This window comes from Gekko japonicus, unplaced genomic scaffold (genome assembly GCF_001447785.1).
Source record: "Gekko japonicus isolate JY-2015 unplaced genomic scaffold, Gekko_japonicus_V1.1 scaffold13, whole genome shotgun sequence".
Lineage (NCBI taxonomy): Eukaryota > Metazoa > Chordata > Lepidosauria > Squamata > Gekkonidae > Gekko > Gekko japonicus.
In genome coordinates, this window is record NW_015172553.1 from 1,359,661 (window position 1) to 1,387,329 (window position 27,669).

At 42.3% G+C, this 27,669-nt stretch overlaps 1 protein-coding gene across 2 annotated transcripts; it reads right to left on the reverse strand.

The window, feature by feature from the left end:
- Positions 1-1,022: 1,022 nt before the first annotated feature.
- Positions 1,023-23,082, reverse strand: NFU1 (NFU1 iron-sulfur cluster scaffold). Of its 2 annotated transcripts, XM_015421096.1 has the most exons (8): positions 22,689-22,835; positions 17,984-18,090; positions 12,670-12,805; positions 11,255-11,321; positions 8,814-8,928; positions 6,775-6,838; positions 4,355-4,529; positions 1,023-2,021 (listed from the first exon to the last, which is right to left on the reverse strand). In XM_015421096.1, exons 1-8 carry the CDS (start codon positions 22,742-22,744, stop codon positions 1,983-1,985), a joined length of 759 nt encoding a protein of 252 aa, XP_015276582.1. In that variant the 5' UTR covers positions 22,745-22,835; the 3' UTR covers positions 1,023-1,982. The 2 variants fall into 2 exon arrangements, with proteins under 2 accessions (XP_015276582.1, XP_015276583.1); XM_015421097.1 differs by lacking the exon at positions 17,984-18,090 and having other exon boundaries at positions 22,689-23,082.
- Between the last annotated feature and the right edge of the window lie 4,587 nt (positions 23,083-27,669).

Consider the following 27,669-nt stretch of genomic DNA (forward strand, 5'->3'; position numbering starts at 1 on the left):
AAGTCCCTGACCATAAAGGGCTTAAAAGGTAAGAACCAGCACCTCGAAGCAAATTCGGTACACTATAGGCAGCCACTACAGCAATGGCTGGATGTGCTCCCACATGGGGAGGCCCAATAATAGCCTGGCCGCAGCATTCCGCACCAGCTGAAGCTTCTGGAATTGGGACAAGGGCAGCCCCATGTAAAGAGCGTTACAGTAGTCTAATTTGAGGTGACTATTCCATGGATCACTGTCACCAAGTTGTTGCATTTGAGGAAGGGAACTAGCTGCCTGATCAATCAGCCGAAGATGATAAAAGGCTGACTTAGCAGTAGTTGCTACCTGGACCTCCATTATTAAGGAGGCATCCAAGAGCACTCCCAAACTCCTATCCTCTGGCGCTAACACCAATGGCACCCCATCAAAGGTCGGGAGTGGGATCCCTAACCCCGGGCCGCCTTGACTCAGGCACAGGACTTCCGTCTTAATTGGATTCAATTTCAGTTGGCTCAGTCTAAGCCAACCAGCCATGGCCTGCAGTGCCGGGTCCAATCTTCCGGTCTAGAGTCAGACTGGCTGCCCAACAGCAGATTTTGGTGCAGCAAGATAATAATTTGTATTCTTTTAGCTCCTAGCTACTGTCCTTTTCATGTTTAACTGACTGTTTTATTATTTATATTTTATTAGCAATTATTGTTTTATTGATTCAACTAAGCTGCCTTGAAAAATCTGAAATGAGGATATGTAGGATACAAGTTTTCTGAGATAAATAAATGGGTGAAGAAAGTAAACTAGATTTAGGTGGTATGGCTCTTAGCAGTGTATTCTAAACAGAGTTATACCCTTCTAAAGCCATGGGTTTAGAAGGGTATAATCTGTTTAGGATTGCACTATAAATCTCTACAGAGTAGCAAGGTAAGCTAAAAATGATTGACCAGAAGACTTGAGACACCACATCATACAACAGAGAACCAATAACATTTTATATTTGTCTTGCAACAGGACAGCAAGCTAGTAAGAGAACCCATAATGAAGCCAGTATTTGCTTTATTTTGGAAAACCAAAACACACCAGTTATTTATATACTTTGAAGACTCCAATTAACAGCTTTTTCTTTGGGGAATACGCTACATACTTACATTTTCTTCAGGGAAAAGTAACATGGTAGTTCAAAATATGAATTTCAATTTTACTACGAGCTATTACATTTTTTTTCCCAGTGGGAATTCTAACTGCTGCTATGTTAAATATTTCAAACAGCAGACAGATTTTATGCTGTGGTCACATTTTTAAACGATTTTAACCCCTATCATCAAATCAGTTAGTTCACTAAAGAGGCTGATCTTAAACATCCAATCACATGCTCACTCAAACTAGAAACCCAGCCACTTAGGCAAAGCAGTTTGACGTTTGCCTTCACTGAAAAAGCTAGTTTTCAGTTTTCCTAAGGAGTTCCAGCTCCTGTAAAGTGCACATATTCTTCCAGTGGCACACAGTTGCATAATGTAAATTAGTTGGATCATAGGACTTTTTAATTACCTTGCTGTACTCACCAGCAGGGTAGTTAAGCATAGTAACACCATTTGTGGCACATTTACACTTTTCAGGTGAAGTATAAATTCTTATCCAAATTAATAAATGTGAACACGCAATCAAGGTGTATCCCTCCTCTGCCTCACATCGTATTTATCAAGGCACTGTTAACTTCAGAATACAGCTACCGGATACCGCAGGAGTTATCGAATTCCACGAAAAGGAATCGATTTAATAATATATGACATTTATTTGAACCAAAATTCTACATATTTCTTGTGTTTATAAAAAAAAAAAAAGCCCTGAAAAGAAGATGGGTAAGAACACTATTGACTTTGTGTCTTAAGAATCAGTGATAAAAGCAGTCCACCAAATGTCTGGAAAAGGTGGTGATGAAAGTTGGCCTCTTTCAACAGGCTATCTTGGGCAAAGCCAGATGGAAAATAAAGTCCAAAGCTTTCACTAATTCAGGCTGAGTTTGCTTCTTCTTTATCATCATCAACAACCTGAAAGGCAACAGGCTTTAATTTATTATTTATTTAAAACATTTAAAGGCCACCTCTCCATCCAAATGGAGTCCTCAAGGTGGTGAACAACTAAGGCATTAAAACTTTTAAAATAGCATTTAAAATGTATATATAAATATTTAACACCACAATAAAAACATACAGACATACAGAATATGAAGGCATGGGACACAGTTAATTTCAGAAATAAAGACAATAGTTATCTACACAAAATAACGTGTCAGAACAACCACGGCCGCTGCCAAGACTCATTAGCTGAGCTACCAGCATTCAGGGCAATGTAGCAGAACTGTTTTTTTTACAAAGTGTATTAAAAATAAAGACATTCATTATACAATAGAATCTTACTATCATTTAGAGAAACAAAACTCTCTCAAGGATACTGTTATACACAATGGCTTCCTTCCATGTGCAGCCTGTCACATGATCTTCAGCCCATAATTTACTGGTGAAAATAAAACAGTACTTCCAAAAAAATTCACAGTTAGAAAGTTAAAATGTCATACTTTAATGCCGCATGCGTGAGACAACAAAATGACAAAAGAAATCCTCTTCAGTAAGGTCAGAAGAGTGGGCGACACATTCCTCTCAGGAAGCTGCTTCTGTCAGAGAAAGGGCAGCAAGTGCTGCCTCTTGCCAATGTCTCTGACCCTAATACTTCAGGGAGCCTGCCCATCAGTAAAATTAACCCTGTCCTCCCCGTGTTAGCCTCTTAGGCCTTGTGCCCCAAGAGGTTTTCCACAGATTTCACCCCTCTACTTACAAGAGTTGCACAGAATGAGAACTTCACTAGGTGTGACTTTCCGCATTACAGAATTGCAGTGATGGGAGAAGCACATGATAGAACTTTCCTTCTACACAACTCTGGAAGGCACAAGGGCCCACTCCCTGGGTGGGCGCCTACCATTTTTACTACTTGTGAAAAAGGGAGGAAGGATCTCATTTGACCACCCAAAAAGGGCATGCTGGGGATCATGGACAAAAGCCATGTGTGACAAAAGCTGTAGTAAGGAGAAAATAACTTCATTACTCAACAAATAATTAAATTGTGGAATTTACTGCCAGTTGGACATATTTATTTACTTAATTAATTAATTAATTTATACTCTGCCTTTTCCCCCAATGGGGACCCAAAGCAGTTTACATCATTCTCCTCTCCTCCATTTTATCCTCACAGCAACCCTGTGAGGTAGGTTAGGCTGAGAGTGTATGGCTGGGTCCAAGGTCACCCAGCGAGCTTCCATGGCACGAGTGGGGATTTGTGCCTCGGTCTCCCAGATACTAGTCCAACGCTCTTAACCACCACACCATGCTGACACAGTGATGGCCATTGAGCATGGATGTGGATAAGACACATCCATGGAGGCCATAGGTCCAGTAGTGGCTACTAGGCACAGTGACAAAAGGAAATACCTTCATGTCCAGAGGCACTTAACGTTGGAATACCAGTACCAGGAGGCAGTATCAGGGGAAGATAGGGCTGCCAAGTGGTGGCGGGGGGTGGGGAAACCCCCGCTTTGGAGGCCCGATTTCCACCGCCGCGGAATCGGGCCCCGGGGGGGGGGGGGCCCCTGCCCCCCGAACCACAACCAGCTCACATTGGGGGCGTGGCCCAGATCATCGAAGGGAAAACTCTATGGTTTTCCCTCTGACGATCTGGGCCACACCCTCAACGTGAGTGACGTAGCATGTCACTTCCTGTGACGTGCTGGCGGCGCGCACGCACCACCAAGGAACTCCCGGAGCCCAGCGAGGCTCCCCCGCTGCCAAGGTAAGAAGACTTGGCAACCCTAGGGGAAGGCCCTGGCCCCTATGCCCTATTTGTGGCTCTTCAGGGCAACTAGTTGACAACTGTATGAAACAGGATGTTGGACTAGATGGACCACTGGTCTGATCCAGCAAGGCTGTTCTTGTGTTCTTATGAGAATTCAATGAGACTGAGCTCAAAAGGTGGCTCTATTCCCTCCCCACCCCCCCAGTGGCTGTAGTAGTAGATTCTAAAGCAACACATGATTTTCCTACAACTCTCCTGCCTGGTCACCCCCCTCCTGCCACACAACTCAGCTGCTTTCCATTCCCTAAACAAACTCCACCCAGCCCCACTTTTTTCAGTTTCAGCCGTGTCCTTTACGAAAATTAATCTATTTTATACACTGGTCTTTTTTCTTAAGATCCTCATCAATTTTAAACAGTCATTAGATTTTGAGACTTTTTTAAACCTTGCAGAGTTATTTTGGTGTGGTGTGGAGAAGGAGCTATAAATTTAAAAAGCTGTGTTACAAAACTCAGTACACCCTTTAAAATGCACTTACCTGTTCCACACCTTCTACTTCTGGAATATAGAACTGCAGCATATTTTGAATTCCATTCTTCAGTGTTATGATGGAACTGGGACAGCTAGTGCATGCGCCCTGCAATTTTAACTGCACAATTCCATCTTCAAAACCCTTAAATATGACATCACCACCATCTTCCTGGACAGTTGGCCTGAGGGACATTGAATAGATATTTGAATGGTGCAGAATAAAAATATTAGTGAATAAACCATTTAAATACTTAAGGCCACTAAGGCTCAGAGCACACACCCCCCCAGCTTCTCTCTCCTCTCCTTTCTTCCACTCCCACCTCTTCTACTGCGGCAGTGCCCATGCCTAGGATAGCCTGCCTCTTCCGATAGCCTGCCGCTTCCGATCCATCAATCCACGTCTTTGCTCCTCTTTCAGATCTGTTTTATCTGCAAAAACTTTCCTAGACCATCACAGCCAGAGTACGGTTGTCGTGTACACCCTGTTTATTTTAAGGCAGTGGTTCTCGAACTGTGGGTTGGAACCCAAAAGAGGGGTCACAACCAGTGTTCCCTCTAAGCTGAGTTAGTGTGAGCTAGCTCACAGTTTTTTAGCCTCTGACTCACAGATTTTTGTCTCAGCTCAGGAGGGATGGCTCCAGAGCAAACTAATTTATGCAGTAGCCAGATCGCTTGCTCACAACTTTAATGCCAGTAGCTCACAAAGTAGATTTTTTGCTCACAAGACTCCACAGCTTAGAGGGAACACAACTCTCTTGCAGGTGGGCTGTGAGGCCAGGAGGGGGAGAAACAGAGGGAGCCGAGAGAGGAGCCTCTAAGAGGATCAATGGAAAACAGGGTTTTGCCTCTGCATAAAGTGCAAAACTGTCATGAAATACACCTGCGGCTCAGGAAGGCTATATATTTATCAATACTAAACATGAAAAATGGAATACAAACTTGCCCATTGTTAACTACTGAAGTATTCCTACATTTTGTGGTGTGGAGAGGGAGTTACTTTGGTACAGTGAGTTCAAAAGTAGATTCTACCTCAAAAAGTTTTGGAACCACTGTTTAAAGGAAAAGCCTCTATCCAAAAACCCACATTCCATACTGAATTTTGCAACAAGAAAAAGAATGCAAACCTTTGCATATATTTATGTTGTCCATGTTTGGGCAGGGGAAGAGAAGCTAATCAGAGCACCAAGCCTTTTCCTCCTGGCAGCTCTCCTCAGCTTCCCCTTGGCTGCTAAACCTTTATCACAATTAACTGGAGGCTACCGTATATATATTAACATTTGTGCTTCTGAATGCTTCATCTTGATTTCTACAAGCAAGAAATATTTGCTTTTTACTGTGTTGCTGGAGAAGGGAGACGTTTTGGTTATCGTTGAATGATAACGACTTCTCTTCCATCCTTTCAGCATTTAAGAATCTTTCCAAAATTCATATTTTCGTGTACTGGCCAAGATATGATACCCCTCCTTTATAAGCTCATCTTGGGTCTGATCCTCTAAACTCATGGGTTTGAATCTCAGAAATAGTTACCATTTTCCATCCCAGTTTCCTCCCATATGTAAATGCAAATATTAATATAATGTCCCAACAACAACAACTCTCTACTACACTAAAAAGCCTTACATTCTTTATACAGAACCTCTATACATTAGCTTGCATCCCTGATCAATTAATTTAGAGACTTCTCATATTTATCACTACTATAACCAACATCTCCTAGGAAAGCTCTCAAAAGCTACTTCAGAGCTCCAGCCTCAGCAGCCTTGCAAGGAAATCAGTATCTTCATTTCCCACTTGCCCCAAGCTTGTGCTTCTCTTAGAGTTCCAGATATTTTCAAAAAGAAACAACAAACTCTCTGTTTGTGGAACTGGCATATGCAAGGAGGCTGGAAGTGCTTCAGTATCAATATTGACAGACGCAACAAAATATAAATGTACAACTGTACAGAAGTTTTTCAAATGTCTTTCTGAGTAACGTTAGAGGACAAGCAATTTTTACAGAAATATACTGGACACAGAATTATAAAGCTTTTAAATCAAGGAGACGTGTATTTAACAGAACATAGAGTATTCACCTCACTAACATTTTAAAACATGTTATCCTTTCCCAATTTTATACATGTTTGGAAAAGCTCAGTACCAACTCTGCCTTTTTAGCTCACACACCTCTTCCAAAAATTTCTGAAAGCCTCAAGGGAGATACATGGGGTGTCAATGCTATCCACTGACAAGCCCAATGGACTAGCAGAATCACCAGATCACACAATGAACACAATGTTGCTTTCATACAAAACCTAAAAAGAAGTGCAGGCTTGTCTGTCAACATGCCAAACTGGCTATGCTTTGAATGACATATTCAGAACTCCCTCCAACCCAGCAACACAAGTGTTTTATACAGGCAATACTATAGCAGGAAAAGCTTGCAATTACCTAATCCGAGTCTCCAGCAGTTCTTTTATCATTGATACAACGTCATCATCTTCTTCAGAGGAAACTTGAGTGGTTTTCATGAGGCAAAAATAAAAACATATTAATTGTAATTCTGAAGAGGTGGCATAGAAATAAATAAGAGATAAACAATCATGTATCTTATCCTTAACTGGACCCCAGAACGAAAAATCAATAAAATCAGTGAAAAAATCAATACAAGAAGTACTGAAACGTAAAAAGCAGGATTACAGCTAAACATCAAGAAGACAAAAGGCTGATGATGAAGAAACTGAAATTGTTCAAGATTTTCTATTTCTTGGCTCCATCATCAACCAAAAGGGAGAATGCATCCAAGAAATCAGAAGGAGATTGAGACTGGGAAGGGCAACCATGAAAGAACTAGAAATGATCCTTAAGTGTAAGGATGTGTCACTGGTGAGCAAGGTCAAGTTGATTCATGCCATGGAATTCCCCATTAGTATGTATAGGTTTGAAAGCTGGACAATGAAGAAAGCTGACAGGAAGAAAGTTGATTCATTTGAAATATGGTGTTGGAGGAGAGTTTTATGGGTACTGTGGACTACCTAAAAATACAAATAAGTGGGTTCTAGAACTTATTTACCTGAACTCTTCCTACAATCTAAAATCACTAAACTGAGGCTATTGTACTTTGGTCACATTATGAGAAGACAAGAGTCACTGGAAAAGACAATAATGATAGAAAAAGTTGAAGGCAGCAGGAAAAGAGGAAGACCCAACCTGAGATGGACTGACTCAACCAAGGAAGCCACAGCTCTTAGTTTGCAAGACCTGAGAATGGCTGTTAACATGAGGACATTAGGGTCGCCATAAGTTGGAAGTGACTTGATGGCACCTAACACACACACACACACGTAATCTGTTTCTAAAAAGGCTTACAGACAAATCCAAAACTAAACATAAAAATAGGGGTAACATCCCCCATAGGCAACTCATACAAAACAAAATGCCAAATGAGATCTTGTGACACTATATCACAATATCTCAGTGGCATCCTGGCTGGAGGTTGCTTGGGGGAGACAGCACTTCCTGTGCCCTTTCCTCTCCAAGCCTCCCTCCAGACCATCACCAGCCAGATGATTAGGAGGGAGGGGTGAAGGTGGGCTTGGAGCAGAAAGCATGCCAGATGTCCTTTCCTCTTCAAGTTCCCTGCTAGTTGACTGAGGGGGGGATTGGAGTGGAAAGTGCACTTGGCACACTTTCTGCTTCAATCCCAGGTTGGCCAGTGGCAGTCACAGTAATGGGGAAGTTTGGAACAAAAAACATGCCTTGTGCATTTTTTGCTATAAGCCACTGCTTCTCATAGAGAGACCCCAGAGACCATCAGGGTAGGGTAGAATGGCATGTTCCCTCCCCTGCAAGTTGTCAGGGGTCCTCCACTCATTACTGTTAGAAAATGACAATGCACATTTGAAGTTTTCTGAGATGCAAATCTGACTCAAGCAATAATCTGCACAATACAGTTAATTAACATACATTTTGATCCTCTTTACAGTTTAAGATAAGAAATTCCCTTTATTACTAGTTCCTGTTCCTGGTACTACTGGGAAAGCACTGAGTCAGGATTAAAACTTTTATATAATCCTTCAGAAGCAGGGGGATCCCTGTACATCCCGAACAAAAACTATGCAGAGCAAATGCACTACAAAAACCTGTATTTTAAAAATAGGAAAAATGCAGTGAACACAAGAAAAAAACTCAAGGACATCCAACTGAGTTCCAGACTAATACAGCTGACAAAGCCACACCATAGCTTTGATTAACTCACTTACAAACAAGGCAAGAGCCTTCCTGGATCCAGCAAAACATGGCACTGTCTCCACCTGTGGCCAGTTAGATGCTTCTTGGAAGGCCACCACAGGGCATGAAGAGGATGGTTTTCCCACTGATATCCTAGCATTGACACTAAGAGATATACCATTTCTGAACATCTAGCCATCATGATCAATAGCTATTTAAATTTTTCTCCTCTGTGAATTTGTCTGTTCTTGGACATTTACCTGTGTCTGTACGAGGTGCCTCTTCAGTAATAATAGGTAATCCAGAAGCATAGAAATCCATTATGGTTGCATAAATATCTGGTTTTATTATGTTCCAATCAGTATCTTCACTTTCCTAAAGGTATTTAAAAGCATAACAATATATGAATGGCCTTGCTGGATCAGATAAAGGTTCAACTAATCCAATGGTCTCTTTTCAACAGTGCTCAGTGAGATGCTCCTGGGAAAGTCACAAGTAGAGTATGAAGGCAACAGTCTTCCTGTTGTATATCCCCAGTATTTAGTAACTGCCTCTGTACACAAAAGTTCCATGTTTAACTATTATGGCTAGTAGCTCCTAGCAGATGGGCCCCTCTATCAATTTCTCCAACAACTGTGCAAGTTGCCATGACTGCATCTTATAGCAGCAAATGCCATAGTTATATTATGCACTATTCTAAACAAGCACACACTTTTCTCTACTTGAACCTACTGCCATCAATTCCATTGGGCGACCATGAATTCTAGAGTTTTCAGCACTAAATGAGAGATTTACAGCACCATCTACTCTGAAGGGGTCGGACAGATTAAAACCAAAATCACCATTTTCAGTGAAATTTCTCCATCCCTTCCTGAGTTAACCTTGAAGTGATCCAGCTTAGACCTTGGCGAGTCTATAGTGGGAAGTAACTCCATAATTTGGAGACAGTCACTGAAAATGCCTCTTTTCACACCTTTGTCTCAGCCACACAAACACAGAGTAATATTGGGGCATCCCAGTTGGATCTCAGATTATTAACTGTGCACTTGGGAAGAGGTGGTGTTTTTTGAGACAGCATTGTGGCTGTTTGGTCCTTAGCCACACAATGGCTTAGTTGGTCACATCAGGTCCAGAAGTTCCACACTGCTTGCATGCTCCTATTTGCAGCCTCCAGAACAGAAAAGAAGCCTCACATTTCATATTTGTATCAATGAATCAGATGGATTTATTCATGTATTTATCACTTTAATCTTCTGAACTGAAATTGTGCTATTACGGCTTGTGAATGGAGTATCAGCCTTAGCTAGACTGGTTTTTTTCCCCTGGAATAAATTGGCTTCAACTCACAATGCTCTGTGCATGAATCATCCCTTGAATAATTTTGTCAGTCTGCAGCCCAACCCTATTGTTTCTGAAGTTAATCCAATGTGCAGCCATAGCAAACTAGCAAATGTATGTAGAGACATATAATTCAACTCATTTCAATACTTCTAGCCTCATCTTAGACATCCCCACCAAACCATGACTAAGGAAGATTAACTATGGTTTCGTATGTCAAAGGAGCAACTCATGGCTTCTGAAAAGCTGACAATCAACTCTGAAGTTGTTTGTAAACCAGTCTGTCAAGATGACTGGACTGACTGACAAAGAGTATCTATGACAGACGCTGCTGCAGCACGGAGACAGGTGTGAATTTAAGAATTTAGGAGCAGAGAAGATGGACCAAGAACAAGCAGCTCTAGACCTTTGCCTGTCTGTTGTATATCTGGTAGATCAAACCAGTTTATTGTGAGATTTTAAGAAAGCCAAAATGGGAGGTTTCATTCATTCATTCATTCACACCTAGATGACTGTACGAGGTCATAAGACTTTGTCTTTTTCTTAGATTTTGAACCCTTGTTTGAATCATGTTGAACCACATGCCATTATGACAGGAATGCTCACAGTTGTGAGTCTGTGCAAGCCAGTCTCTGCAGCTACCATTTTTTAAAGTTGCTTTTATATTATCATACAATTTAATTATCTTTTTAAGTTAATTTACAGTCATTTGTTATTTTACCATGTTGCTGACTACTTGAAAAACAGGCATACTATCAAAGGCTACATTCTTATGTAAATTTAGAGTAAATTTCAGAGTAAATTCTATTTAACTTAGCAGGTTTTATTTCTAAGCAAACATGCATGCATATGACTGGGCTTTAACAGAGCAGTCTTATGCCGAGTTACTCCAGTCTAAACCCACTGAAATAAATGAGTCCATACTGGAATAGCTGTGTATAGGATTGCACTGTAAATTTAAGTCAACTCCATTGAGACAAGCCTATACTTTTTCTCATTATAGTGTCATCACCTGCACAAATCCCTTGAGATAGGACCAAAAACAGTGAAAAAAATGCTTAAAAATTGCTGTTTAAAATTCTAAACACAAATAACAGTTCATAGAAAGGAAAGAAGAAGTGATCATCTTTGATCAGTAATCATGTCTAAAACTCATATTTGGCAAATGCAAACGAGAAAGCAGCATGTAGTTTCTGCTTAAATTTACACAAATCTTCTGTACTGTTTATTTTTTGAATGCATTAAACAAAGATTTTCAGCATACACTAAATTATTCCAGAAAGGGGCATAATTCCCTTATTACTCCCTGCAGACTTGCACAAACTTCCAGTCATGTTTAAAGCATTAAAATCTTCAGACTTACCTTTGTTACTGTGATGAAGTCTCTTCCGAAGAACACACTTTTAACTCCTTCAATCCTGAAAAGCTGCCTACAGAAAAAAAGGAGACCCTGAAAAATAAAGTCTACCTTCCACATCCTTGTCCACCATCAGCTTCCTGGTTTCTTAGGATTACTTCATGCAGGCAGTCCTGTCACTTGACAGCATAACCTGTAACCCTGCATCCTATGAACACGTTCCATGGGGTAATTTCTGCAGCACAGTGCACTTCCTCTAGTGTTAACACTTCCATTTGCTCAGGATCAATGGTTTTAAATGAGGCCATGAGCAAGCAAAAGTGATAGCACAAACTATGTAGCATGCACGGAACTTGTTCATGGGATCCAAGCTGCAAGCCTAAACTTGGTGGCTTTAAGAAAACATGTGTATATAAGCCAGTTAAAGATATCTAGGATTGTAAATGGCCACTTGACAGGCCAGCTAATAGTCCCCTTCAGACAACCCCACCAGGAAGATGTCATAAGCTACAACAGAGGTTGTCCTTTTTTTTGTTTCAGGACCTTAACATGCCACAAATTGCCCAGAAAGCTATAAGTGGGCAAGCAAACCAGCCGAAAATGTTGAAGTCTTCTTTGCAAGGCTGAGCTAATCCCACTTAAGACAATGTCGACATTATTATAGCGGTATGCTATAGTAGCCCTTTACACTCACACAAACCCTGTGTGATAGATAATGACCTATAAAAGTCAAGTCACAGCTCTTCTCACTGAACACAACATCAGTGCAGGGAGATCAAAGACAAGGTCTTTGTGGTACATGTAGGGCAAAGTACACATGAGTCATGACACTGCTGCTAAGTGTAACAAATCATCCTTGAATGAGGGGGAACAATTATGCACATAGAAGAAATGGGCATGCTTAGTCTTTCCAATAACAGTCATGGTCCCACTGATGCCTCCTTTCCCTCACCAGCTGCTTTTAGATCACAAGATTCCAGACTAGTGCTTGTCAGATAAACATGGGTCTGCATGCAGTACTGTTAGGAGTAAACAGTAGGGAGTTTCATGGGGAAAAACTACCTTGGACAAACATGACATTGCCTTCTACAGAGTCAGACCACTGGTCTGTCAGGGTTGATACAGGCAGCAGCTCTCCAGGATCTCAGGCCAACAGCTTTGTCATCACCTACTATCTGATCCTTTTAAATGGAGATGTCATGGATTGAACCTGGAAACTTCTGCATGCCAAAAAGATGCTTGACCACTGAGCCATGGTCTGTCACTCCTCCACCCCCTTCCAAAGACACTCTACAAGACACAGGGCTAATAAGTGTTTGTGATGCATGGCATCAGTCAGTGCAACATATAGCTTACCACTATGTAAATAAATTGGACATATAAATAAGTTATTGCACACAAATTACAAAACACTCACACACCTTGCTAAGGGGGAGCAATACGTGGAAGCCGGAGAGGTGAATTCTATAGTTCTAGCTTCCAGGACTGGCTTGCCTGGGATAAATTTCAAGCTGTTTGGGTTTGGAGTGTCGTGTGTCTGAATAAACATATATCTTGCTGAAATAAAAAAGAATTATTTATTTATACACAGATGCAGACAGACCCAAGCCATTTACACAACCCAATTTCAACAAAAACATCATAAAACACAGTGTAAAAAAGCCCTGTTGGATGAAAATAAGGGTCCATGTAATCTTTATTCACTTACTTCCATCATTTACCCTCTACCTTTCTCATGGAGACTCAAGGTATAGTACAGAATTATAAAGCAGTGTAACAAAGACCAGTATAATACTTTTTGATAAACCAAAAAAGAAAAGGGATTACACAATCAGAGAATATTCAAGTAAAAACATTATTGTGCATCCAATAAAGAAAGCATTATAAGAAGGGGGGAGGTGGCCTACAATTTTTCTTGGACAACTACAACTCTACTGCCTTTATAAAAATGCTCTCCTGCACTAATCTATCATGCTTTCCCCCACAATGACACATAGGATACTTCTGGGTATTCACAAGCAGGACTGGAAGGTAATGACCTTCGCCTGCTATTTGTCACCAAACATCTAGTACTCAGAAGCACACTGTCTCCAAACATGGAAACTGCATTTTGCTATTGCAGCTGATAGCCATTGACAGGTATTACTAGATGATATTACTTCCCTTCCTCACTGCTCAAGCAGCCCAATACAAGAGTCAGCTAAGCACAGCAGCTAATATTTACATTTAAAATCCCTTGTGAATTTACATACATACATATTGCATATTTATTATTTGCAAACGCAGTTACTCTCTGAGGATTAAACTAATGTAACAAGGAGAAATTACTTCTGTTAGCATCGAAGAAACAAAAATAAGCCCTTAAGCATTAATTTTATACACAGTTTTATTCTGTCATTACCTAACAAAACAAGCAAGTGATAAATCACCAGACTGCTATTGCAAATGCATGCCATAGCAACAGCCCATTTTACTTTAATGCATATTTTAGCGTACTCAGATCTTTAGGAGACAAAAATTCAAAAACCAGCATGGACGTATTTATAGGACAGAAATTCTCAAAGTTAGTCCATGTGATCCTTATAAGTTAAGAAAAGCCTGTATAACCTCCAATTGTATTACTACAACTACTGTCTTAAGTGTACTGGACCTTTATTGGCACAAACTTACGCACTGAGTACCTATTAAATGTTAAACACACAAGGGTATGCTAACTGGCCACCTTTTATAATGGAATTGCAACTGGATAGCAGACTAGATAAACCCATGACTGGAAAAGTCAGAGGTACATATGCTCCAATTTCCCTTACAGACAAGGGACAGGCCCTACTTTCTAACTCCTGCCCCTGACAAATTACTGTCCTTATTCTGTCCCTGTTTTTGCCACTTAAAGAAGCCTTGTTAAGACCCAGAAAATGTAAACTAGTGGAGCGGATGTTCTTCAGGGTTCAGCTTCTTGCTCATTTTTCTAAGAACTACATTTCTAGATGCAGGTTGGTAGGTACATCATGTTTGTAAAACACTCAAATATGAATGCAAGCAAACGAAAACTGCTGTGCAGTACAGATCCCAACAGGACAAGATTTTTTAACAAGCAGAGTTCTGTTGGGCTTTTTGCCTGCTTGTCCAAAGCTTCTGAGGGTGATCATGAAACAATGAAAGAAACAAAAGGGCAACTGCAGTGGAAAATTGTGTAGTAAGAATCATTTCAACTGCCATCACATTGACTCAGTACATCTAAGTTCATGTCATGGGAAACAGACAACTAAGGGTGTGCATTCGGTAAAGCCAAACTGAAAAAAAACCCCGAAAAATGCCTTTTCGGCATTTTTCAGGTATTTAGCATACTGAATCAGATTCCCTGATCTGATTTGGCTGCCGAATACTAAATGTCGGAAAAAACCAAAAATATTTGGGGGGAATTTGGCTTTTTTTGGCATTACTGAATATGGGCCCTGGGAGGCTTTAAAGGGCTCCACTTACTTTTCCCTGCCGTTTTTGTCTCTTTCCCGCCCTTTGCTCTGCTTTCCAGGAGGGAGGAGGAAGAGGGACCTTACAGACAGCCAATCACTGCAATGCATTAGCAAATGCCATTGCAGCTTGCAAGGCTGTTGTTGGCTGGCTTCATTTGTTGAAGCCCAGCTACTAGCTTGCTGCTTTCCCAGGGGAGGAGCACTGGCCAATAGGATTTTGCATACTGCTCTTTGGCCAATCACAGAAGTTTGTTCTTTTTTGAAATTCTTCTGTGTATGCCCAGAGAGCATAAAAGCAGGGATCTCTGGCTGGCTGATTCAATTTCCTCCTCCTGCTGCTGAGAGAGCCTGGGCTGGAGATTGTGTGGCTGGTTTCTGCTTCAGCCACTGCTCTGAGCCTGCTTTCCTGCTGCTGATTGTTGGACTACTTCGGATCAAGAATCCATCCTGCCTGCTGGACAACAAAAGAAGACTGAAGAGAAGACATCACACTGGTTTGACTTATTGTCAGCAAGCTGCCAAATTTCTTTTATTTTGATTTCCCCATGTATGCGCTTGAGTGCTTTCGCTTTCATATGTAAACCTGTTGATGTGCTTAATTGCTTAGCTACTGGAACGTGTATATCTCTCAAGGCCACAGGTGGTTGCTGCTGGATAGTTGCTTTGGTGATCTCACGGTGAACCGTGGGAAGGAGATATGTTATGCCACCTAGAAATGTTTGCTCCCAGGTCCAATGGCGCGCGCGGGAAGTCCCGTAATTGGGTCTCAGCTGTTTGAATGTACAATAACCTGTCATGCTCATTGCTTTCCCCCCTGTGATCCTGTACATGCACCTACAGCTTCAAATAAAGTAAAACCTTTCTACAAGAGTGTACTTCCTTGATGCTGTGGGGAGCCTGACACTTATTAGGGCCACTTTTTAAAAACTTTTCTTATTTTGTTGGTTTGGGGCCTGGCGGTGGTCGTGGGTAGGCCTCTGGGCCATAGGGCCTCTCACTGGGGTTTTTTTTGGGGGGGAGGGTTCTTATAGTTTGTGGTTTTGTTGCCAGCCTGTTGTTTTGCAGTTTAAAAGTTATATTTTTTACTGTGCTTGATATTTTATTTCTTGACTTGTTTGGGCTTTTTTTTGGTTTTGGGGCTTTTTTTTGTTCTGGTTCTGCTGCTGGCCTTGCAAACATGCCCCCAGAGATTCTCAGATTTGACCTGAGTCCTGTTGGGTTTGGGCACTGACTGCCACAGTGGCACTGGTTTTGGGGGGCACACTGCACGGTTCTGCTGCTGGCCTTGCAAATATGCCTCCTCACACCACACCTCACTTACTTTCTAGTGAGAGATTCTCTGGGAGACACTGCTGCCTGCCTTTTTCCCCTTCCACAAGAAACAATGGAGGATTGGGTGCACCCTCTTTGGATGTCCCTAGAATTGGACCCCCTGGTCCAATCCTTTCCAAACTTGGGGGTTCTTTTGGGGGGAGGCTTCAGCAGCTACCATACAAATTTGGTGCCTCAACCTCAAACCCCTCCGCCCCACCTCACTGAAAACTCATTAGAAGATTTTTGCCATTGACTACAATGGCCCCATAGGATATAATGGAGCCGAATATTTTCGGGAATACCAAATATTTTCAGGAATACCGAATATTTTCAGGTGCCAATACAATACCAGTATTGGTATTAAGGTATATTCGGGAACACCAAAAAATTCGGCTTTATTATACTCTAATCCAAAAAAAAAAGAAAAGATTTCCCCCCCCCCTGCACACCCCTACAGACATTCCTAGATAAAGTAGACCCTCACCATTCGCAGATTCATGGCTTGGGGTTTCACTTATTTGTGCTCTACAGTCTGATCACATGACACTGAGTCCAGGCTGTTTTTACTCCCACAGTGCCATCACTGCAATCATTACATCAATTTTGTGGGAAATTTAGGGTGGGTTTTTAAACTATTGGAATGCATCAGAACCCTGCTTCCCAGTATCTGAGATTTTCACCATTCACAGTGATCCTAGGAATGGATCCCCTGCATATGGTCTAGGATTACAAAGATCTGAAACAAACTATAAAATATTATACGTGATGTGTTATACGTGATGTGTTACACAATACTGTATTGTAAATGATCATGCTTTGGAGTAGCTGTCACAGAGCTGACTAGGTAAGGTGACTATCTTGGCACTGCTCAGGACCTTGCACAAGATTAAGTACTGTTGCACCAACTGGGAACAGTGATCACAAAGTTATTAAGTTCAGCATTTATAATGGAAGGATGCCTCAAAATTCCAACACAACCACTTCGCAAAAGTGAGGTGATTAATCAAAAGGAACATAAAGGGCAAAGGAAAGAAGAAAGACAAAATGCTAATACGACTGCTAAATGAAGACCAGGAGACTGCAAAATAACTGAATGAATTCTTTGTATCTTTTTGTACTGCAGAAAGTGTGGGGAATGCAAGACCTGTTGTTTCTAGAGATGGTGACCAAAGTACAGTGGTGACAAGGAGCTGCAGGGCTGACAGGCAAATTAAAAACTAACAAGTCTCCCTATCTGGATGACGGACATCCAACCATTCATAAGAAACTAGTATGTGAAATAATTGCTCTTCTAACAGCAATGGCCATTCATTTAATTGGCATTAAAAGATGATTACACAAATTCTTAGAGCACAGAGCTCTCAACAGCAGTTGGTTACCATGACTAAATGTAGCCTCCATGTTCAGAGGTAGAAACCCTGAAAATACGAGCGCTGGGGTCCAAGAATGGGATGCAACTTTGGTTTGCTGGTTCTGATTGTAGAACCTCCTGGGGCCATTGTGTTTGACTAGGTATCAAGATATTTGAGTAGATGAACTATTTCTGTGATACAATGTAGTTGTTCTCATCCTCATGTTACACTATATATGAATTCTGTGGCATACAGCCAACAATCTGTTAACTCGTTTATTATCTGTATGCTAATTTGCTGCTATTCACAGGTTTTACAGACTGCTTTAATCCAAACTTAGCTATACTTATCACTCAGTTACTTATGCATCTTGACTCTAATTATCTTCCTGGCAACTAACCCCACCAGCAATATTTAGTGGTTGAGGAAGTGCTGTTTCAATGTATCTGAAGAAGTGTGCATGCACACGAAGGCTTATACCCAGAATTTAAGTTTGTTTGTTTTAAAGGTGTCACTGGACTCAAACTTTGTTCTGTTGCTTCAGACCAATATGGCTACCCACCTGAATCTACTTTCATAACAACAATTACACTTACCCACTATCCGTAGTACTGCAGGGGAAAGGAATGGCTTCTGTTGTACAGCAAAGTGTAGAGGTGCTTTAGCTGCTACATTAACTTCTTTTCTTCCCCAATGAGAGAAACTCAAAGAGAAAAAAACCAGTGTTACCAAGAACAGCATTTTGATAACAAGCTAAAGCAATGTTATTTAGATAATCATGGGGGCTTACAAAAAGTTCTGCTGCTGACAATCTTTGCTTGGTTTTGTCTCTGCTATTATGAGATTAGTCTCTGGATTTGTTTTGCTGTGGTTTAATCACATTCTCACTTTTCTATGTTTAAATTGTCCTGATTATCTGACATCTTTTTTTTAAGCTGTTGTGGACTTGCATAACACAAAAGGCAAGAGTATAAATTTTTAAATAAACATAAATATTTCAGATTTAGATTACATCTCAGGGCTAGATACAGAATAATATTTTTTTAATGTCTTTCACTCTCACACTAACTCCGGTTTGCCACTGAGCTAAAGATTAGTGGCTCAAGAGTCCTCAGAGAGATAGGATTTGAACTCAAGGTTTCTATCATCTATTCACAAGATCTGCTCATCTTGTGCTTCTCTAAAGGAGAATATGGAAATTTTGGGTTATATTGACATTAATGCTGTTATACAAGAGCAACAAAAGATAACAGTTCCTCTGGGCAGCAGTTACTACCTCACTATTCAGCACAGCACATGTGCAATTCAGTTTTCCCCTTTCCCTAGAAGAGCATAACGGAAAACTGGTATCACTGGAGCTTCTGAAGTATCAATTATATTTATGCAATAAAATTATTTCAATGACTGTCTAAGAGACCAACAGAATTACACCCCGATTCCACTGACTTCAGTGGACATAGAAGAGTATAACTTTTCTTAGGACTGCACTGCAAATCAAGGGCCCCTGTCACACGGGCAGGAAACTGCAGAGGAGAAGTGTGGCTGTTTGCCCCAGGGCAAACTAACATGCAGTAAAGCGATCAGACCTACTGTGGAGGTTCTGTGGAGGTACTGTGGAGGTTCCATGGCAAGGGAGAGGTGCCGATCACAACACACGCCTGCGCGCAATGAAGAAGCGCGCGGCGCGGCGAACTGGTTTTCTTTTTTTGTGTACACTACGAATGCGCATGCTCCGTTGGGTGCGTGTGCGCATCCAGGGAGACGTGGGGAAAAAAAACCCCTTTTCCGCAAGGGGACATGGGCGGGCGCCGGATACCACCGGAAACGCGATCAGACGCCCGCCCTTGCCCCACAGTTTCTGGAAACTAGTACCTCCAAGGTACTAGTTTTTTGCTGCGCTTTTTCGGCAGGAAGCCTCAGTTGTGCCACGGAAGCACTACGCTTCCCAGATGTGCTGGTGAGATCGCGACCGGAAACTCCGCTTGTCTTCCGTATCTCTTGCGTGGCTAATGTTGCGTGTGACCGCAGCCAAGGTTGTTCTACAGACAGTGTCTATGCCACTTGAAGGTATCTAGGAAACAACTGAGACTGTATACTGCTTTGCTGGCCTTACTACTGTGCCTTTTGCAATGGCAATTAAATAAGTAGCAATAATTAAACAGATGGAATTTTTCCTATCAATGGGCTAAGAACCGTACAACGTTAGAGTCCAGTGGCACCTTTAAGACCAACAAAGTTTTATTCAAGGTATGAACTTTTGTGTGCATGCACACTGAAATGGAAGTTAACAGTTCATGTATATAGACAGATGCCTCTACGTAGGTGAACAGCAAATTAGCATACAACTTAATGAAGATGTTTTGACATATGCAAAAGCCAAACAGCAATAACAAGCTAAGTATATACAGTCACCAGGTCACCATTTGTTTGGATTTAATTAGGGGGAAAATGTGAGAGGTAAGTTGGGAATTCCCCCGTTTAAATCTCTCTCCAGCCACAAATTCACTAAATGGCTTTGAATAAGTTGCTGTTCTCACCTTCCCACACTGCATAGTACAATACAGAGATAAAAATACTGGGCAATATCCTAGCTTAGATGGGAGAAAGTTCCTCCAGCCTAAGACTTCCTTCAACTTGTGTCTCTTCTCTTTGTGAAAGATTTCAAACTTGTGCACTGGAGTGGTAAAGTATTTTTGTGCATAATATCCAAGGGACTAGCATTCATTTCATCCATCAGGCTTTTCTTAAAAGGTGACATTAATGGAATTGCTATTAATTTTACTGATAGCGAAATCCATACTTTGCAGCTGCCTAGGAATGTGCCTGTTCCTCCCCTACCCCACCCCATTTCACTGCTGACTTGGTGGATTTCATGTCTTATTTATCCTGCTTTTCATTTGTTAACTGTCTTCTGGATCTATGTAATATTTTGTAGTTGGAGGAATGTCAGGGTCTATTTTATATCTGATGGTATGTATTTCCATAGTTTAAGGTTTTAAAAATAAAAATGTTCTAATGTCCACTCAGATGCCGGGTGTAATGCTCAATACATGCTATATAGCTAATGAACAGTCCCCTCTGCATGTGGATACTTATTTCCGCAGATAGGGGGCACACTCTCCCCGAACAGGTTTTTCTACAGACTCAGGGGACTCCACGGGTTTCTAGAAAAATCCAAAAAGTTAAAAAAACACCTGGGAAGGGTTGAATCCCCCCCCCAAAAAAAAATTCCCTTTTGAAATGGCCACCACAGGGATCTATTCCAGGCCCAGCTGCATTGACAGTAACAGCCAGAGTGAGAGACAGTCAGAGATGGGAGGGAACAAAAGCAGGACTGGATCTTGGACTGGAGAGGATTCCTCCTGCAGTTTGAATGACTAAACAGTGGAAGGGGGGTTGGGTTCAAAAGGCAAGGGGAGCGGGAGGGCACTTTTCAGGCCTATTTTGGAGCCAGGCCTGGGACTAGGATGGCCCACTTCAGGTTGGTAAATTCCTGGAGATTCTGTGGTGAAGTCTGAAGAGTGCAGAGCTTCAGGAGGGGAGAGGCCTCAGCTAGATATAATGCCACAGAGTCTACCATTTTTCTCCAGGGGGACAGATCTCTGTTGTCTGGAGTTCAGTTGTAATTCTGGGGGATATCCAGGTCCCACTTGGAAGCTGGCAAACCTAAGCCTAGCAACACCCTCTGGGTGACTTGATGATATCATCTGATTTTGCATGATTCAACTAGGCCTGGCTGCTTGCTACTGTTCAACAGCAGCCACTCTATGAAAGTTAGTGTAGTATAATGGTCAGAGCTTCAGAGTAGGGTTTGCGAGACCCAGATTTAGATCTCCATCTTGCTGTGGAAGCTCACTGGGTGATTTTGGACCAGTCATATATTTTCAGCCCAACCTATCTCATAGGGTTGTTGTGTGGATAAAAAGCAGGAGAGAATAACAAACTGGTTTAATCCCCACTGTGGAGAAAGACCACCATTTTCCTCAGAAAAAGCTGCAGGGGGAAAGAAGATGGAAAGCTGAAGACAGAGGAGCAGATAAAGATACGTTGGCTGTTGGGTGGGAAGGAGATGGGGATGCCAACTCCAGTGAGAAATTCCTGGATATTTGATGGGTGAAGCCTGGTGGTGGGGATTGAGGTGGGGAGGGACTTCAGACAGATATGGCAACAGTGCACCCTCTAAAGCAGTCATTCCCTCTAGGGGAAATAATGTTGCCAACCTCCAGGTGAGGGCTGGAGATCTGGAATTACAACTGATCTTCAGAAGACAGAGATCAGTTCTCCCCCCAAAATGTCTGCTTTGAAAGGTGGGGTTTATGGTATTATACCTGCTAAGGTCACTTCCAAGCTCAACCCTCATCCTCCCATGGCTCCACCCCCAAATCTCCAGGTATGTCCCAACCCTAAGAAGAAAAAAAGAGATTGGATTTATACCCTGCCCTTCACTACCTGAAGGAGTCTCAGAGCGGCTTACAATCCCCTTCCCCACAACAGACACCCTGTGTGGTAGGTGGGGCTGAGAGAGCTCTCTGGAGAACTGTCTTTGAGAGAACAGCTCTGAAAAAACTTGTAACTGACCCAAGGTCACACCAGCAGCTGCATGCGGAGGGGAGAGAGAGAGAAGCAAAAGGGGTGGCACTGGCAGGAAGGTGAAAAGAGTGTGAGAGAATCAGGGGGAGAGGGGAAGAAGCAGAGGTGGGGGGGAATGGGATAGCTGCTCCCCCAAGTTTCTTGCAAGTCCCCACTTGTCTTATTCTAGAAGTTGAGGAGCATGTCTAACAGCTGTGAGGTATCTGCGACAGGGACAGTGCACAGCGGAGGTTTTGCAGAAGATCCGAGTCCCTCCTCCCACTTTAACATTAAGGCTCGCTTTGTTTTTAGTATTTTGTAGGGGCCAAGTCTGGACGCCTTGCAGGTGCTACACAAGACTCCTCCTCTCCTGGCTAAGGCGGCGGTCCCTCTGGGAACCATAATAACCTTGGGATTTTCCCTCATGAACACGGGAAACCCCCAGACACAGCGGTATGACGAAGAAACCCGTCAACACTTCGTTAGAGAAAGCAGAAGAAAACCTCGGTGTTAATAACCTTTTAAAACAGCCTTTTGACAAAAATCCCCACCTCGCGATCATGGGAAAGGGGGCGTCTTTGCCTGCCCTCGCCCACCGCTCGGAAGGGGCTCTAATGGGAATATCCCCCCTCCTTCTCTGCGCTGCCTCGGGGCGGGGGCGGGGAGGCCTCAGCAGCGCAGAAGAGAAAGTAGCCTCTCATCGGGTGGGGTGGGGGGCTCACGGTCACCTACCGGCCACCCAGCCCCGCCGCGGCCACTCCCAACCGCCGCGCAGCTGTAGCTGCCATCTTGGTAGCTCTCCTCTCCAGTCGAGACGGGGCGAAAAAAAGGACCCCGGCAGGCCGCCCCTCGCGAACGCCTGATTCTGTTCCTTGACGTTTGCAATGTTTGTTCGAGTAGTTGAAAGATGCTGGAGGCGCCTCTGTTGGCCAACGGGGGGACTGCAGTTGGTGCGATCGGAGGGGCGCGTTTTATCTTCTTCCAATTTCCTATTTGTAAGTGTGCCTGGGATGGGCGGACTTGAAGCTGCCGAGTCGGGTTTTTGGGTGGTCAGTATTGCCTTCTGTGACCGGCAGCGGGTCGCCAGTTCGACGTCTTTCCCATCGCTCCGTTGTCCGATCTCCACTTCGGGACCAACGCTGGGATCTTCTGCATGCAAAGCCATGACCCGACCCTGTCGAAACTCTCATTTCTAGCTATATTCAGCCGCACGTAAAATTTACGCCCCACTAGCCGTGTAGAGCGGTCTTGAGCCGCGTGGCCAGATCCTATGCAATACACGCTTATCATTTTTAAATTATTCGGGTGGGTAGCCGTGTTGGTCTGAAGCAATAGAGCAAAGTAGGAATCTAGCGGCACCTTTAAGACCAACAAAGTTTAATTCTGGATATGAGCTTTCGTGTGCACATGTGCCACTGCACTCAAACTTCACTTTTAACTCATTTTTATTCCATTTGTAATTATTACACTGAGCCGCCTTTAACGATCTTTTTAGGAGAAAGACAAGGTTAAAAAATACCTCTAAATGAATACCCAGATGGTGAAACAGAGCGCTGTAAAATGCCGCTTAGAACGGAACTCGGCTGGGGAGTAGTAGAGAGCGTAGAACTCAGATCCGAAACACTTTTTTTATTGGTTACAAAGACCGATGGCTTTCGTTAGATGTCAGTTTTACGCAGCTGAGGAGGAGGCTTTCAACGGGAAAAACGGGGCGGGGATACATTTCCCATCTCCTTCTCCCCCTTGGAAAAGCACCCCCTGCTTTTGCAACAGAAAAAATAAGTTTAAAAGGAACACGGAAACAAATGTAACACGCCATTCGACTCCAGTCCAGTCAGGACTGAAGCAGCCTCCATTCTTTAAAAAACACCGTTAATTGGAGCAGGGTGACCCTCCTAGAAATACCTAGCACAAAATGTTGTAAACCCCCCCCCCCAATAAAAAACACCCTTAAGGTATTCAGCTTAAGAGCTCCCCTGCTGATCGGACCAAAGGTCCATTTAGTCCAGCATCCATTTTAAAGAGGCTGGACAGATGCTTCTGAGAAATGCACACAGCAGCACCACAGCAACTGGAATTCAGGCATATGGGTTTTTGAGGATCCCATCACTCTCACGGCTATCATAAATTGGTCTAATCTTATGTAGAAGTTAATGAGATGTTACAATTCTACCCAGCCAGTCTGATTTGACAGCATGGCAAAATCACTCTTGGCAAATGAAGGCAACAGGTATGGAAGGCAACAGGGTTTGGACACTGTTGTAAAGAAAGTCAGTCTTTTCACTGACCATTTTTTTCGGAGAGTGTTTTCAGCACTCCCACAGATATTAATACAAAAACTATGAGTAGTGTAGACTTGGTCCTCCGTTAGTCCCCTGGTGTTCGCTGGAGTTAAGCAGTTTATACTGGTGTACACAGCTTGCATTCACTGGAAACGTAGAGTCAAGAAAGCACACACAACTATATGGCATTCTTGAATCAGATACTTTTTTATTATTTAATAAAGCATACAAGAGTTTCACTTCTAACATTTCTTCATAAAGACTATTGCAACCGGTATGAAACAGAACTCCAGACAGACTCCAAAGAACTTAGCAAGTCAGAGAGGTATTTCCAACGGTTAAGACCTGACTGTTTTAAGGAGTTTGGAGTGCTCTTATAAACACATGACCCATAATTACACAGACAGACACTTCCACACTAGCATGGAGAGGGTAAAACGCCCCCCGACTCATTTGTCCTTTTCCAGCTACCAGTTCACTGACAACTTTGAGCCTCTTGGAATGAGTCAGAACAGTGCTTATTATCTGCATTACACAAAATCTGAAACAGCATTTTCTTCTTCTGATCCTAACTCCACCTCTGGTTCAGGAGTTTAGATGTGTTTGTTTACCACAATCTGCCTTTCCTACAAGAAATAATCCCTTAAAAATTGGTCATTCACAGATTGCCTCTCTAATGTCACGGCTGACGAGTCTTATTATTAACTGTCAGAAAATTTCTGGCACACAAAGAAATAGAAGCAAAAATAAACACAAAACAAGAAGCCACCAACTAAATGAACTCTGGCTTATGAAGCAGCCAGAACAGCTAGGTAAAGATTTGAGAATAGGTACAAAGCATAGGTAAAAAACAGGGTACAAGATTATGTTGCATCCAAATACTTGAGAACATAAATATCACAGCACTCAAGAAGACTCTAGAAGAGACTGATTTAAAACCACACACCCACACACAAAGAGAGAGGAAAACACAACTTTCCAGCACAAGTAGTCTTTGGTGGATGCTGAATCCATGTGTATCTATTTGGAGCAACTGAACATTCATGAATTTACACAGAGCCTGTGGTGTTATCCTTACTCAACAGATAAGATGGTGACCACAGGCACAACTATTATTGTGATTTTGGCAGGAACATGGATGAGCTGTCATTTGGAAAGCCCTGACAAGCTAATATTAGCCATGCTTACACTGATGCTGAACAGGGGTATAAAGTCCAAATCCGGATTGTAATCTGAGAACTACATGTTGTGCTGAGCCTGAAAACATTCTGATACTGAGGCGGTTAATCCAAATTGGACCCCTGCTATGAAGTAAAAATGGAACAGTTGTTGATTGCAACCAAACACCACAATTCTCTTCAGATGGTGGAGCTCATCTCGATTACAACGGAGTACCCCAACAAGTAGGGACCCCAAGTGCTGAACCTAACAGAGTTTACATTGTGCAGAATGTGGCTGCCGGTCTTAAGGGGATTGTGAAGAAAGAAAAGGGGCTAGTTACCCTTAAACGTCTGCACAATGCTGGCTTCGTAAAATGATGTTAAGTCCAACAGATTACAATACTTAAGAAAAATAATTGACTTGGCTGAGAAAGCTCCTTGCAGTAAAGCTCAGCCTAGATTTGAAAATACTGCAGTGAGCTAAAAAGAAATCAAATTGGCAGTAATCCCGGATATTTTTTTGAGGTTACAAGCCAAGCAGACCACCTGGGGGTAAAATTTCTGCTGCCAGAAGCTCTTAACGGGGGTTTTCAGAAAACTAAGCTTGTTGTGAAAAGGGAAATGGAGATCATAGTCCAAGGTTCAGGATAAGACAAATGTAAGCTTGCCTGAGGAAAACTGAATCAGCAAGTTGTTACTTCTGAGTCTAGACATGAAGGATGAACACAAGGAAAGAGCAAAGGACTAACAGATGATCAAACACACCACTCCTCATTTCCATGGGAAGGCCAAACCTGAAATGAGTTATTGGGATACGAGCCAACACAGAATCCCATTGGATTGGCCTGCACGAATCAAGCTGCCAGAGTGGGTCAAAAACTGACTGCAGGTATTAAGCATCCTTCCTCTTGGGGAGCTTCCATTCATGAGTCTTGCGCAGCTCCTATATAAGCCTTACATGAATCCACTGACACAGGACAGTGTTTGGCAGATTGTTCCTAAACTCAAGTGCTCCAGTACACAAAGTGTTTTGAGAGGAGCTGATTAGACGAAAACTTAATTAAGCTTCACTCATTTACTTTTGAAGTCACTCAAGTGTTTTCAGATTGTCTGAAATCAGCTGCCCTTAAAAACAAAAGAAACAATTCAAACCCTTTTTCCCCATTGCAGAGGGAAAAATAAAGACCACGGTGATGATATTCCAACTTCATGTATCACTATTTGATTCAAGTTCTAACTCTGTGTCCTTGGACAATGGATGTATTAAGTGGTAACATCATACCTGTATCTTATAGCTCAGCCAGGAACACAGGAAATTGTGAAGAAACAGCTTGATTAAATAATACTACACAGACTCGATAGTCTTCAGATACTATGTCTGGGGCACTCTCTGACGCTGGAGTGAATGGGCAGCTGCTTCTTCCATACAGCTCCACCTATGTATCAGAGCCCCCAGTAACCTTCAGATTTTGGCTATGTTTATAGCAACAGCTCTACTGAGTACCATCTGCCTGATATAAACATTACATGTACAACAGGATACTAATACACTCATTAAAAAAAAAACTTCACAGAATAACATCTGATTTTTGTTAACAATTTAAAAGCAGCCAACTAATACCCAGTGGCAATTTCATTACTGATTGTAACAATGCTACGATTTATCTTAGCAGTGTCCAAAACAGACCTGGAAACACTATCTGTCACTGGTTTACAAACATCCCATTGAAATCTAAATATATTCCTGCTCATTATGCAACCCTGGGCCATACCAAGTTCAGGGTTGAGCTGCATGCTCTCCACTTCCCAGTTAGCATTACAGGTACAGTACATACCATGTTTTACCCCTAAATTTGTATCCTAGGTGCCTTAATACTGCAAAGATAAATTGCCTTGCATTTTATATAATTTGCTCAAGCAGGGCATTCTAGTAATTCTGATTCCTGATAGTCCAGTTTTAACCCTTATGGTAAGCTTTGTGTTCCAAAACTCCAACACAAATATTCAGATTATCTAGGATGGAGTGAAGCACATTGGAGAGAAATACAGTATGGTTTCAGAAAGGTAGTGCTATTGCACTTGCTGTAATTGTGAAAACATAGTGTATAGGGAGTCATTGAGTTTTTGGGGGGAAGAAGACATGCAGAAATCAGCATGATTACTGGTTTTCCACAGTGGAGGTGCAAAGTTTGCATATGCTTTCAATAATTCCTCCTCCCCAGAGGAGTCTTAAGAGTTATTAGCTCTTCTTAGCTTCTTCCTACAAGCCAT

Excerpts from the sequence above, each read along its gene's own strand:
- NFU1 (XM_015421096.1), bottom strand. The coding sequence starts at position 22,744 with ATGGCAGCTACAGCTGCGCGGCGGTTGGGAGTGGCCGCGGCGGGGCTG. Across the intron at positions 8,929-11,254 it reads ACTTCATCACAGTAACAAAG|GAAAGTGAAGATACTGATTG; the intron begins GTAAGTCTGAAG and ends AAATACCTTTAG. Across the intron at positions 6,839-8,813 it reads GGCACCTCGTACAGACACAG|TTTCCTCTGAAGAAGATGAT; the intron begins GTAAATGTCCAA and ends AAACCACTCAAG.